Source organism: Talpa europaea (assembly GCF_964194135.1).
Source record: "Talpa europaea genome assembly, chromosome: 5".
Lineage (NCBI taxonomy): Eukaryota > Metazoa > Chordata > Mammalia > Eulipotyphla > Talpidae > Talpa > Talpa europaea.
In genome coordinates, this window is record NC_140071.1 from 88,657,009 (window position 1) to 88,670,707 (window position 13,699).

At 39.3% G+C, this 13,699-nt stretch overlaps 1 protein-coding gene across 1 annotated transcript in view; it reads left to right on the forward strand.

Annotated features, from left to right (window-relative positions):
* The window catches only part of FAM13A (family with sequence similarity 13 member A), a gene marked incomplete at both ends in the record, with an annotated part of 225,394 nt that overhangs the window by 194,773 nt on the left and 16,922 nt on the right, over window positions 1-13,699 (forward strand). Inside the window, 2 exon segments of the mRNA XM_084234137.1 lie at window positions 6,740-6,887; window positions 13,027-13,240. Of these exon segments, the coding sequence (XP_084090263.1) occupies window positions 6,740-6,887; window positions 13,027-13,240 (362 nt within the window).

Sequence of the window (13,699 nt, forward strand, 5' to 3'; positions counted from 1 at the left end):
TAGTGGAGTTTATGATTTCCATTTTCATTTTATTCCTTCTAATAAGCTATTTTCTATAATGGAAATGTTTTAATCTTCTATGTGACATCTAGAATATTAAAACTATAGCCTTATACTTAATATCTTTATCAAAAAAGCAAAGCAGATTAGAATTATTAACTCCATGGAAGGGTATCACATTTATCTGGGAGAGGTTATTTTATGTCAGAAGTGCAAGGTTAATGAAGTGTAAATTCTTTCAAGGTATTTTTACATTCTTTATACTTTCTAAGCCCACTGCTTAGGAGAGCTTAGAAGCATACCTTTGATAACAATTAAGAGGTTCACAATAAACAATCAAGACTATTTCTCTTTTCTTATCCTGTTTCAAAATAAAAAGAAAGGAAAAAGATGATAGAGAAAGGAGAGAAGACAAGGCTTTCCAATGAAGGAAGTGCAGGCGTTTGCTTGTCCTGAGGTTTGAGATAGGTTCTGAAATATCCCTGTCACCAAATGTTTATGAAATGGATGACTATTACTTCAACTTCAGTTGTGTTTCATGGAAACTTCATGATTTTATTATTGGTTTTATTATCAGAATCAGAAAAAATTTAAGGCTGTATTTGTTAATTTTTTTAAGATTTTTTTTATTATTTATGCATACAAGAGCTGAGGTTCAGGCCAGAAGTTTGAGGGGTGAGAGGATTCACCAGAGACAGAGTAGGGAACAGAATAGGCAGAGTGACTGAAATACACTGCTGAGGGTAGCAGTGGGCGAGACAGGAGAGGTCGGCTGTGCCATGTGGGTAGCTCCCTGGCTGGTCGGGAATCGAACTCATGCTGCAGAGGCTGCCATTGCCTAATAGTGCGGTGCTTAACCCCTTGCGCCACCAGGGAGGCCTGGCTGTATTTGTTTAGATTCACTTCCAATTTAACCAGTTTTGAAAGGCTACTGAATTTAGAAATCTGTTCACATGAATTTAGAAATCTGTGTCCATTTTCTTTTATTGTCGTGCCAACGAGTAAATGTTTACGGTTCCACGTGATTCTTCTGTTAACACTATGTGGTTCTTTCCTGTGCAAACTGCCTTCTACAGCACATTCTCTGATATTGTCATTCCTGGCTCTGGTAAGCTGCCAGGAAAGACATATTCATATCCTAGAAAGGGAGAAGGGATGGACCCAAAATTCACCAACTATTTGAAGCCAGGGAAGGAGCAAGATCAATAAAATCTGGAGATAGAGAAAGTGAGACCCAGTCAGGCAGGGGTAAGTCATAACAAAGATTAGACGATAGTCTAGTAGTTAATGGCCCTGTGACCTCAGCATGGACTGTCACCCAAGGCCCTAGGCAAGTAAGCACTCTCAGGGTTTGCTCACTGACATCCTGTGTTTTCTTAGTAACCTACATGGCACTTACCACTTACATGTTCGTGCAACCCTTATCTTACAAATTCCTGTAAGCCTAGGACAGAGAATGTGTTCAATAAACACTTGACAAAAGAATGAATACGGCAGAGAGGCAGGGTTATAAATGGAAATAGCATTTCTTTTACAATTACTTTGGTTTAACTGTTTTTACACATGTTTTAACTGTTTTTCATTTACTCTTTACAATAACTTTATGAAGTCTTTCTATATTGGGGAAAAGACGTTAAAGTACAAATAAATTTACTTACAAAAGATCTTGTGGCTAACTAGTATTTAAACTTAGGTTGCCAATTCTAAAGCCTGTCCCCTGTCAGCCACACCACATTGTCTCTCCTAAGAGCCAAACCTTCCCTTTCTTTAAGAATATGAATATGTATTTTTTAAAGAATTATTTATGCATACAAGAACTGGGGTACAGGCCAGAGGTGTGGGGGGTGAGAGGATTCACTAGAGACAGAGTGGGGAACAGAACAGGCAGACCGAGTGAAATACACTACTGAGGGGAGCAGCGGGCGAGACAGGAGAGAGCTGCTGCGCCATGTGGGTAGCTCTCCAGCTGGGGATCGAACTTGTGCACAGTGGCTACAGATAGCTTCATAGGTTGTGTCTTAACCCCTTGTGCCACCAGGGAGGCCCGAGAATATGAATATTTAGTGTGTTTCATTTGGCACAACATTTTTGACAAGCATTTAGTGTATGACGTCACAGGTCAAGTCTCTGAGTTGAAAATTGTGATAATAGTTTATTTACTCTCTGATTTAACTATAGATATAATACATATAAACAATTGAAGTTGAAACCAAAAATATTTTGGTATTGGAAATTATCCATGACATTTAACATTAATGATCTAGCAGGAGTAACGGACAGGAGAGTAGACAAGCACAGTGATATATCAAAGGCACTATGGGGGCGAGAGTGGAACAACCTAGTGAGGGGCCTCACCCCTACTAGCATACTTACTATCTATTTATTTATATTAAGTGTATTAATATGTATAGTATTACAATTATTTGTATTAAATTATAATATTGTCATACTATTTGTAGGAAGAGTAGTGTTATGCTACTATAGAGATACAGAGCCTGAAAGCTTCATTACAACAGCCCCTGATCAGGAGCCCTAGTTCCCACAGCACACAAACCCGGGGTCCCACCAGCAGCTCACTCTTCTAACCCAGGCAAGGCAACCATGTCAGAGTCAGAGGCCAGCAGGGCCAGATTGGGAAAGGCACAGATTGAAAGAGCACAGCAGAGAGGGCAGAGTTGCATGTGGATGTGTGAGTGAGTGCTGACCGTGCCATGCGTGTCCAGTGGCTGTGCAAGCTGGTGGGCATCAATGCAGGTGAGATCGCTGCGCTGTGCAGAAAATCAGCAGGTAAGTCCAGGGGCTCCTCTAGGTCAACAGGGGTCCACAGTGTCAACCATACCCCTTTGTGACACTGCATATTGTAAGCACACCTGTCCTCTACTTGACTCCAGATACAATGACCTCTTTGCCACTCCTCAAGTTTGTACAAATGACCTTACCTAAGGACCTTTGCACTTGCTTTTCTTCTTCCTGGAATATTCTTCCAAAAGATAGCTCACTCCCCATTTCCTTCGTGTCTCTTCTTATATGTTACCTTATTGGAAAGGTCTTCCTGCTCATTCACTATAAAAATAACAGACCCTACGTGTTATCCTGCTACGTATTTCTCCATAGCCCTGACAAATTTTTTCTTATTAACCAAACTCTTCTGTAAGATAAGTTAGAACAGAGACTTTATTTTGTTCACTAAAGTTTCCCCAGTGTCTAAAACACTGTCTAGCACATAGCAGGTACTCAAAATTATTCCTTGAGTGAATTAATTTAAAAAAAACTTATCTTTGTACTTCTAGTACCTACCAATAAGAGATTTATTATATGTATATAATACATGATATATATTGTTATTGGAAAAAAACTGGTAAAAATGTTAGCTGACTTTCTTCGTTAGAATAAAGGGTTTTAGGGCCTCCCCGGTGGCGCAGCGGTTGAGCGCTGGGCTGCAAAGCTGCCCGCAGCCTCTGCAGCGCCAGTTCCATCCCCGGCTGCCGGCAAGGGTCCCACATGGCGCTCAGACCTCTCCTGCTGCGCCCGCTGCTCCCCTCAGCAGTGTCCTCCGTCTGTCTGCCTGTTCTGCTCCCCACTCTGGCTCTGGTGAATTCTCTCACCATCCCGGGCTTCTGACCGTACCCAGTGCTTGTATAAATAAATAAATAAATCTTTAAAAAAAAAAAAAAAGACTAAAAGGGTTTTATAGTTACCTAATCCAGCATCCTACCCACAGTGCTAATCACTACCTCTCCTGCTGTCCTGACTTGCAGACCTCATTTGAACACTGATGAAGGAAGGGCAGTTTGTTAATGCACAAAGTGATGTGTTCATATCACACCAGGATCCACAGTTTCAGGCTCTGTTGAACATACATGAAGCTGTTCACTCAGGGTCAGCACCCAGTGTAGGGAAATTGCAGGCCTCATATCCTGAGCCCGGCACAGCATGGGGCCCCAAACAACACTGTTGATGGAGGAATGAAATACATACATTTTGGAGAAAGAAAATAAAGGAAAAAATATCTCCTTTTAATTTTTTTACTTTAAAATTGGTGCTACTACAAATGTAACCATCGTAAGAAATACACCATTTCAAATTCATTTATGCTTGTGGCATTTCAGGATTTGTGTGTATCCCGTTAAACACTGCAGAATAATGAGTCCCCTGAGGGAACACGGGTCCCACAGGGAATGGGGTAGTGGCTGGTGTCGGTAAAGGATTCCAGCTGCTCTTAGTTCTGTGGGTCTTTCCATCCTCATTCAGCCCCATCTGCAAGGCATCGGCCTGGAAAACACTTGTTTTGCCATTATCACTGTTCTAAAGCCTCCGATGGCTTTCCATTTTCTATTACAGATAAAATCCAAATTTAGCCCAGCTGGAGAGGCCTCTCAAGTCAGTCTGCTTACCTGACACCCTCATCATAAGCCATCCTTCTTTCTACTTAAGGACTGGTCCCTCAAAACGCCTCCTCTCCCAGCTGCCAGGATGCTCTTTATGCCTGATTTCAGCTCTGCTCTCCCTCCCTCTGACCCACACTGCCTGCCCCCAAACCATACTTGCTGTTACTGACTCAAGGCAGAAACACAAGTGACTCTTCTCTGCAATATTTTTTATAATTCCTTTAAAACTCCACTCTGCCCTTTGCCAGAGGACAGCGCCCTTGAATTGCAGTGTCTGTGCCTTGTCTTCAACTATCTCTAGCATTTTGAGATGTGGCCATTTTTCACTCATCTTTCTATAGTGCCTGAGAAGCAGAGGAACAATAGCTTCCACTTGTATCTCTTATGCACCAGGCCCTTTGTGCCTTCTCACAGATCTTTAAAGGTATTATATTGGAAAGTGGTAATGGCAAGATTGATACTATTAATGCCATTTTAAAGATTAAGAAATAGAGGCTCAGAGAATTGAAGCTGCTCAGCCAGAGCAGTAAGCTAGTAAAAGTCAGTCACACTGCAAACCCAAGACGTCGGTCAGCAAGACCCACATTCCTCCACTGCACTGCCACACTAGTGCCTAGAGACATCTTTCTCAGGAAGAAATGGACTGAGATCATACATCGATAGTCTTCCCTTTTTTACATCTCTAAGAAGTGCTGTTAAGTCTTGATTGAGAAAATGTTTACTTCCTGTCTGCACACACACAAACACATTTTGGTGACTGACCTGTCTGTAACTTAAAAAGCTGAGCTCCAGATTTGATCATTCAGGATTTGATCATTTAGGATTCAGATCAAGGAGCGAGTAATATTTCTGGAATAAATGCATAATCTGTTTTTTGCTTTCCCAGTAGACAAGTAACATTTTTAAAGTGTGTTAAAGTCCTAGATTTACTTGTCATTTCTGCCTGACTTTAGTAGCTCATCATGAACTAATTGATGGTATTTCATGTCAACCCAAATGTGAAGAAAATACCAGTCCTCATGCATCACTTCATGGAAATATAATAGTAAAAAGCCTGACTATTCCCCTGGGGATAGCAAAGTGGGTTGAAAAGCTATTAAAAGTAGCTGGAAATCTTAGTAGTGTTTTATTTTAAGCGTAAGAACATTTCTCATACGTTAATGGAACCATTTATGATTTCCAGATGTTTTTGGTTTTGTCATTTAATGATGGTATATTTGCTAAAATATTTTTCCAGTTATTCTCAAAGATGACCTTTTGTACAGATTTGTACTGCTTGAAAAATAAATGTGTGAGTAAACCTTTATGCTTATCATTTTATTTGAGAGAAGTGACAATGATTGGGTTTGCAATATGCCAAAAGAGCAAGGTGAAAAAGAGGTAATTTAATGCAATTTCTTCAGCCCAAAAAAAAAAAAATCATTTCGCCAAAAGAGTAGCCTTTGACAGAGGGTCTTCCCATCCCCCAGAGAGCCCAGCCTGGTGCAGGTGCTGCCAGGCAGCATAACCATGTGTGGCTGAGTACTTACTATTCAGAATAGATGAATAGTAGGAAAGCAGTGACAGTTGCATATTTGTATGATATAAATTATGCATTTCTGACTTGCCAGTCCTTGGCTTTGTAGTTTAAAAAAGAAAGAAAAAAAAGAACTGCTCGCTGTGTAATTTTGGCTCCTTTCCAGAGTCCGTATTCCTAACTGTTAACTGAGATGAGACGCCAAACCCCTGTGCAGTTTAAATTTGCGCAACAATGCTTTAATACCCAGAGCTCCTCCATAAATAGTCTGCTCTCTCCACACCTACGGAGAAAACAACCTTAGAAAATCTGGGAATGTGCAGCTAGCCCCGATTGATTGATCTAAGCCCGTGGGGAGCATTCGTGTGCACAGCCCCCATTTCTGGCATGCAGGACTGTTTACCTAAGGGGCGAAGTGGTCTGTGTGCAGAAGACACCATGGAGCTACTACAGCATTAGCAACAGTGGTAGCTGATTTTTTTGTTTATTGTTTAGAATCTGGAGAGCCATACTCCTTTAAGGAAATGTAAACTCCTTTCCCTCATTCGCAGCCCCAATCACTAATCACCGAGACTGTCAGCTGTCTGTGGTTATAAGGAAGAACAGCCTGAGGAAATCATCTGTCTTTCTCACAGAAGAAAAGTTACGGGAGCACAGATGGACGGTCGCTTTTTGCATGCAAGCGACCAGCTAGTATCCAGGGGGCATCAAATGATGGTTTTGGTTTCTGTGCTGGGTGTATCAGCAGCTGTTCCATCCAGGAGTGGTATTACTGCAGATATTTTTCGTTTTTGGTGAGCAGTGGTTATTTGGGGACACTGTGCTGTTATTGCAGAGCCCCACCATGAAGATCCAGGATCTTCCCAGCATACCCGATGCCAAACTGCAGAAGTCTCAAGAAGCTGATGACCAGCAGGAGAGCTTTGTCTCTGACATGCCCCAGCTAGACCTGACTGCATTGTGTGAAGAGAAGAGCTGGGAAGGTAGGGTCATCTGCTCTCTGATGATTTAATGGGAGGCATGTAACTGTGGGGATGTATGTGTGAGAATACTATGTGCATGCAGAAGTATCTGTGTTTCTAAATGACCAGAAATCCTTTCCTGGTTTAGGAATGTGACACATTAAAATGTTGCCAAGAGTAATTTCAATCTCAGGATGAAAATGTGCTTGCCTTTATCAAGTGTCACCTTGCAGTGTTTTTTTTTATTTTTTATTCTTTTAAACTCACCAGAAGTGCTGATATATAATGCATTTGCCTTTTAGTTGTACCAAGCAGAGGAATCAGGAATTGCTTTGCATTTAGGATTTTATTTTTCAGTATAATGATCTTTCCACTACTACATGCCAACCATCTACTGACTTCATTAAATCTCTTTCCCATTTTTTAAGATGTATTGGATTGCTATGCTTCTATGCTTGTTTTTATGGATAGTTTTTTTTTTTAAATCCAGGTTAACAAACATAAGGGATGTGCTTATCAAAGAGAACATTGAATAAAAGTGCTTCTTATTAAAAGCCGGCAGGAAGAAAGAGAAGGGGCGGGGGGTGCAACTGCAGTACTGTTTTAAATTGGTTTTTCCAGAGATTTTAGCAAAAACTTTTTCAAAATATTGGAAATTAACTTATGAAAACATAAAAAAATTAATTTCAGGAAGGATATTGCAGTAGTTTCCCCAAACTGCTCTTATTATCCACATGTGTATCCAAACATATATCAAAGTGGATCCAAAATAAATGCTGCTCTGCCCGTGGGCAGTGTGTGTGCACAAACTGCACAACCTAACACAATGACAGCAGAGTCACAACTATGAAAAACAGTCCTTTTCAAAAGCCCATGAAATTTGTTGTCTTCTGGTCCCCCTTTTTTAACCAAAAAAGTACTCATTATGATAATAATTTTAGATGAAGGGCCAAAATATTGTCTAAAATGCCCACAGTGTGAAAACTAGTGACCCCTTGTGCACCTCCCATCCTGAGCAAGTGAAGCTTTTCAAAAACAAGCTGTGTTTTATTCTAATCTCCCTCTTTAAAGTAAGAAATATATTCTATTTTTTTCATATAAGTAGGCTGTGAAACTGATATTTTGTCAGCTCTTTCCAGCTCATAGTACATTCACTAAATTTAAAAATGCAGGATTTTTGTTTTGTTTTCATTTAAGTGATACATTCCCTGGATACTGTTTGGCTGTTCTTTTCAGGTGTGTTTTTAATTCAAATATTAAAAGTAACACACACTCCCCCTCAAAAGTCCCATGGTAGCCACTGTTACCAAAATAAAAGAGAAAAAGCAGTAGCCGTAATAAACACCATGTGTTTCAATTCCATGATCTCTCCATGTCATTAACATAAGCTCTAAATAAAAGCTAGGATTTTTGGTAGAATTCAAATTGGTCACTTGCTGATTTACTATCCAGTGATTAATTCAATTATGGAGTAGATAGAGTCTCACTCCTCCCGAAAGTGACTCACTTTGATTTTTTTAACTTGGTTAATCATAAATTAATAACCTCTTCCGCCATACTAAAAGAAGCTAATATAAAGCTGAAAATTCACTCGCGTTGCTGAAAGCTAATTTATAGTTTCTTTAAAACTATTTCATTTCTTAATATAAACAACTTTTTTTGAGATCAATATGAAGGACCCAACCAATATTTTACTTTGTATTGGGAAAATAGATGGAATTTAAAAAAAAAAAAGCTTACTGGGTGAAAAATACATCACAAAAGACTGGAGAATTTGAATTGTGGTATCCAAATAATTTAGGAAATGATCTGCTTTAATGTTTTGTTCCATTTACTGCATTTGTCACTCAACTTGCTTATCATTTCAATGCTGTTTTAATCATGATTATGCTTTCAGTGATTATTTTTATTATATATTTTAAATTTCCAAGTTACATGGTAATTGCTATATAGTTATAAGAATAGTGAAATAACTGAATTTTTACTATAGATGAGAGCAATAAATCCAGTCACTAAAACGTTACCTTATTTTATAGCTTCATGAAGAAACCAACAAAATGGCGGCTTTCCAGTAAGAAATAAACTTCGTACTCATTTAAACTGGGAGCATGAATTACAAGTTACCACAAAATAACTAAATGGAAATAAATAGCTAGAAGTAGGTAGTTACCAAAACCATAGGGACCAATATCCAGCTATAAGTCTCCATCACTACTGTCCACGTCATCATGTAATATAGTGTAAGCCCCTCCTGCTGGTGTGCCTGTTCATTCCCTTGTCCCCGCCATAGTTCATGCTCTCTCATTTAGCAGAATCCTAATTATCAGGTGAGGCCATGCTCAGTGAGCAGCCTGCCGGGCCTAGCCTCTGTGGTGTATGCTCCCATACAGAAACCATGTTCTCTGACTTCTGAGGCATATCCTATCACAAAAACAAAAGAGAGATTAAATTATTAAATACTCCATAAGCTGCGTAGAATAGAATCCTTGTTAAAGTGAATATAGGTTCGGTCTCATTGTGCTTTTTGACAATAGATAACACCACCTTTATCATTATGTATGTATATATATAGTGAAGTATATTTTCCTTCAGATATGCTTTTATATAGCTTATGTATGCACATGAAAAAAATATACTTCAGTAGGCTTGGGAGTGTGAATTGTGTGTGTGTGAATATGAATTGCGTGTGTCTGTGTATTAGGACACTTTTTTTTATTTATCTGCATGACATTATTATTAGAGTTTGTACAGTCCAGAGTTAAATGAAACACAAGTCAAGTGTACTTTTTTGTTATTAATTCCCTTCAGAGTTGCATAATTAAAATGTTCCTGATCGTCCAAGTCATATTGATTTGGGGATACTATTTGTGGAAGTACTGAAATTTAAACACTAAGATACTCTATTAGATTTATCCTGGTGAAATCAAGTTTGAAGGAGCATTTTAAGGGCAAAAATTACTTCATATATCTAGGCAATTATCAAAACAGAAGATAACTTTCCATTTTTAGGCCATTGGGAAAAAAACAGAAAAATTGTTAGTTCTATTGATTATTTAGATACATTAAACTGTGTATTAAATGTAATGTTATAACTCTTTTGAATAGGAGCCTTAAATTATAGCACTGTGTAGAATAAAAAGAAAGTGCGATAAAGGAGTGAGAAATAAGACAAGCGTTTCATGTTGCAAGGTGAGAAATTTCTCTTCAGTTTCACATGCAGTCTGATGATGAAACATGCCTTCTTATTTGTTACGGTAAAATTCTTAGTGATTTACAATTCTCATTTTTAAAGAAGTGAATTCATTCACACTAATTATAGATTTTAAGAGAAAATGTCATTTGTAAGCTTGAATTTCCTCAGCTGTATTTCATATATACCACTAGAAGAATGGCGCATGTGGCTACCTTATCATGAAGCAATTGGTCGAGAATGGAACCACAAAACGGGACTGTGTTAACAATGGTCCATGTTAACTTAAAAGCATCAATGAACTTCAATGCAATTCCATGATTAGTATGGCCATGATTAGTATGTCATAGCTAATTAAGGGTCACGGTGTAACTTGTAATGGAGACATGTTGGTTAATGGTCATAGATACACACTCTTTTGCAATTTTGTGTATACAGAGACTACATAACAGATAAAGATTTTTGTAACATTTTTAAAGAAACATTCTGCCCGATGTAGACAAATTACAGGATTCAAACTAAGCTTTGATGAGTAGAAATGTCAAATAAGCCAGCACACCCATATGCCAATATCAACATCACACTGTTTGACTGATGCCCTCTGTCCCCAACGAGCCAGCTTGTCCTCCCTGTGACATTTTTTGCTCGTTTGCCGCTGTGAGGTTAGTGCCAGCTGCATTACTCTTCAGGCTTTCTTAACCATTTCTCTGTCCTCACTCCACTGACATTAGTCTTTACAGAAAATTGCTCTCTTATGAAATATGACATAGAAGATGCAATCTGATCCGTTCAATAGTTTCACCTTCAAATACTACATGCTCATTATTTTTCTAGGGACTGCTTTCCACTCACCCTCTCTTCTTTGCTCACATCTCAATTCATTTTCTCTTTTATGTTGGCAGCTCTGGACTCTCATATCTGAGCCCTGCCACTTGAGAGAAGCCAGCTGAGAGCTCTAACACATGATGAAGCAACTTTGTTCACCTCCAGCTTCAGCCAAATTGATCTACCCACATATTCTCTGCCACTCTTTGAAATTCTCGAAGCAAGACTCTGTCTTTAACACAGCTTTCATTTTTCATTTTTCAAAATATTTATCATCTGTGTCCCCAGCTAACTTGGTTCTCTTTTAAGGACCTATGGGTCACATTCCACATGAAGTTAATTTTTTTTTTTTAATTAATGTACTTATCTCTCCTGCACTGTGGGGTTTTGAAACATTTCAGAGTCATCTTGCTGCTGAGCACTTGGCACATTCTAAATAGAAGCATTGTCCCTAAGTCAAGAGATTTAGTTTCTAGTCTCAGCTCTTGTCATTGATTAGGTATTTGGTCTTCACTTCACTGGGTTTCAGTTTCTTTATCAGTAATCTGTTGGGTTTAATTAGTGGGCCTCAAATCTGACTGCATTAAGGATCACTTGGACAAATTTTAAGAGTGAGGAGTGAGTGTGTGTGTGTGTGTGTGTCTTGCATATCTGAACTATCACCTAAAAATTCTGCTTAATTGGATGGTGTGAGCACCTGTTCATTAGGAGTTATTTATATCTCCCTGTGTCCTAAATGTGCAGCCAGGGATAAGAAATCACCAGATGAGATGATATGGGAAATTACAACCAACTCTTAAAGTCTATGATTATAATATGATTTTGTTAAATAAAATACTGAGTAAGCACTCATTTTGTAGATAATTTTATAGATTTTATAGTTTGATAGCCAAAAGAGAAAATGTTCCCTTATTCAGACTTTAGGTATGCCACAATTTAAGGTCATGGCCAACTTTCTAGTTTTGTATAAATCCTTTAGTATATACTTATAAGGTAACTTTTTTTTTTTGCTGCTTGAGGGGCTTTTTTAAACTTTTTTTTAAAAAAATTATTTTTTAATGCAAAGAGTATTATGAACAAAATACTCTTCATCATTTGAGGGCTATCTTTAAAATTTGGTAGGATTTTTTTTTTTTTTTGATGAGGAAGGGAATATATTGAGATTGGCCTTGCAGTAAATAGAAATATCGCCCTGTGTACCCCCAAAATGATAAATCATGATTTTATGCTGAATATGTTTTGTTCTTGAAGATAGCCTAAAATAATTTATACCGATTTGGTTCTTGTAAGCATTCTTTTTTGTTTTTAACTTACTTACACTAGCATCTTACTTAAACTGTAGTTTTAAGCAACCTCTGGTTTTAAATGCAAAGCATGCACCTTTTAAACGTGCTAATCCCGACACACTAAGCAGCACAAGAAATAGCTCACTAGATGACCTCAGCTCAGCTGCAAACTCCTACATAAGTGGACTCTCTCAGTTACTGTGATCCCTCAGCTGTTTCAGTGAAGGATGGATAGCCATGATGCCAGATATTTCTCTGGCATACTTGCTTCTCTATTTTTTATTATTTTTTAAAGATTTGTTTATGTATGCACACTGGAGCTGGGGCACAGGCCAGAGGTGCAGGGGTGAGAGGATTCACCAGAGACATAGTAGGGAGCAGAAAAGGTAGACTGACTGAAACACTGCTGAGGGGAGCGGTGGGTGAGACAGGAGAGGTCTGTTTTGCCATGTGGGTAGCTCCCTGGCTGGCTAGGGATTGCACTCATGCTGCAGAGGCTGTGGATTGCTTCACAGTGCTGTGCTTAACCCCTTGTGCCACCAGGGAGGCCCCTTTGCTTCTCTTTTCAATGATGTCCTCAGGGTGGAAAAATTGTCAGTGATCTGTAGAGAAATTGGAAGCATACAGTATTAGCTCTCCTTCAAAGCTGTTTCCCAGTCCAGACCTAACACATTCTCTTTTGAAAGCAAATGAGGATGGAAATGAAGGTTAGATGATGACTGCCTGATATGTTAGTGATTCCAGTCAGAGCATGCACCCTAGCCTTAACTCTAAAATGAGAAACCATTCAGTGCCACCTCAATCACTGCCACCTAAAGCACCCAGAACAATTTTGACCCTTTCCCACACTCTTTTCCAGAGCCCACCACCACTTTATCCTCGTGGCAGCAGGAGAACGTGGACTCTGACGAGGCGCGCCTCTCCCCCCAGGCTGGGCTCCTGATCCATCAGCTTCTGGATGAAGACAGCGACCCCATGCTCTCTCCTCGCTTCTATGCTTACGGGCAGAGTAGGCAATACCTGGATGACACGGAAGTCCCCCCTTCGCCCCCCAATTCCCATTCTTTCATGAGGTATGTTTCTGTGGGTCACTGATAAGCATATGCATCAGCCTGTAAAATTGGAAAGGGTTGGAATGGGACTGATGGCTAGTGATTATTTTTCTAATTCAGATGGAAGTCTGTGGAGGAACATGTTTGAACGCTCCCATCCTGGAACACATCCTGTTGTATTGCAGTTGAACTGTAATATTGCTTAGTAAATTTCCAATAGACGCTCCTTTCCCAAGCTTTCTCAAATTTAACTTTGAGGAACTGCAGCACCTATTTCAATTTCAGCCTTTGCTGAAATTCCACAGTTCAGAAAATTAGACCTATTTAACAGGTGGGACATGCAGAACTCAGTCACAAAGTGAGCTGGCAGTCACCTTTCATTTATTCAAGAGGCTACCAGCCCCTCCCTCCCTGCTGCTTTCCTCATCCCCAAGCTCCTCCAGTAGTGACCACTCATAGGGGAGTTCACCCCAGTTGTAC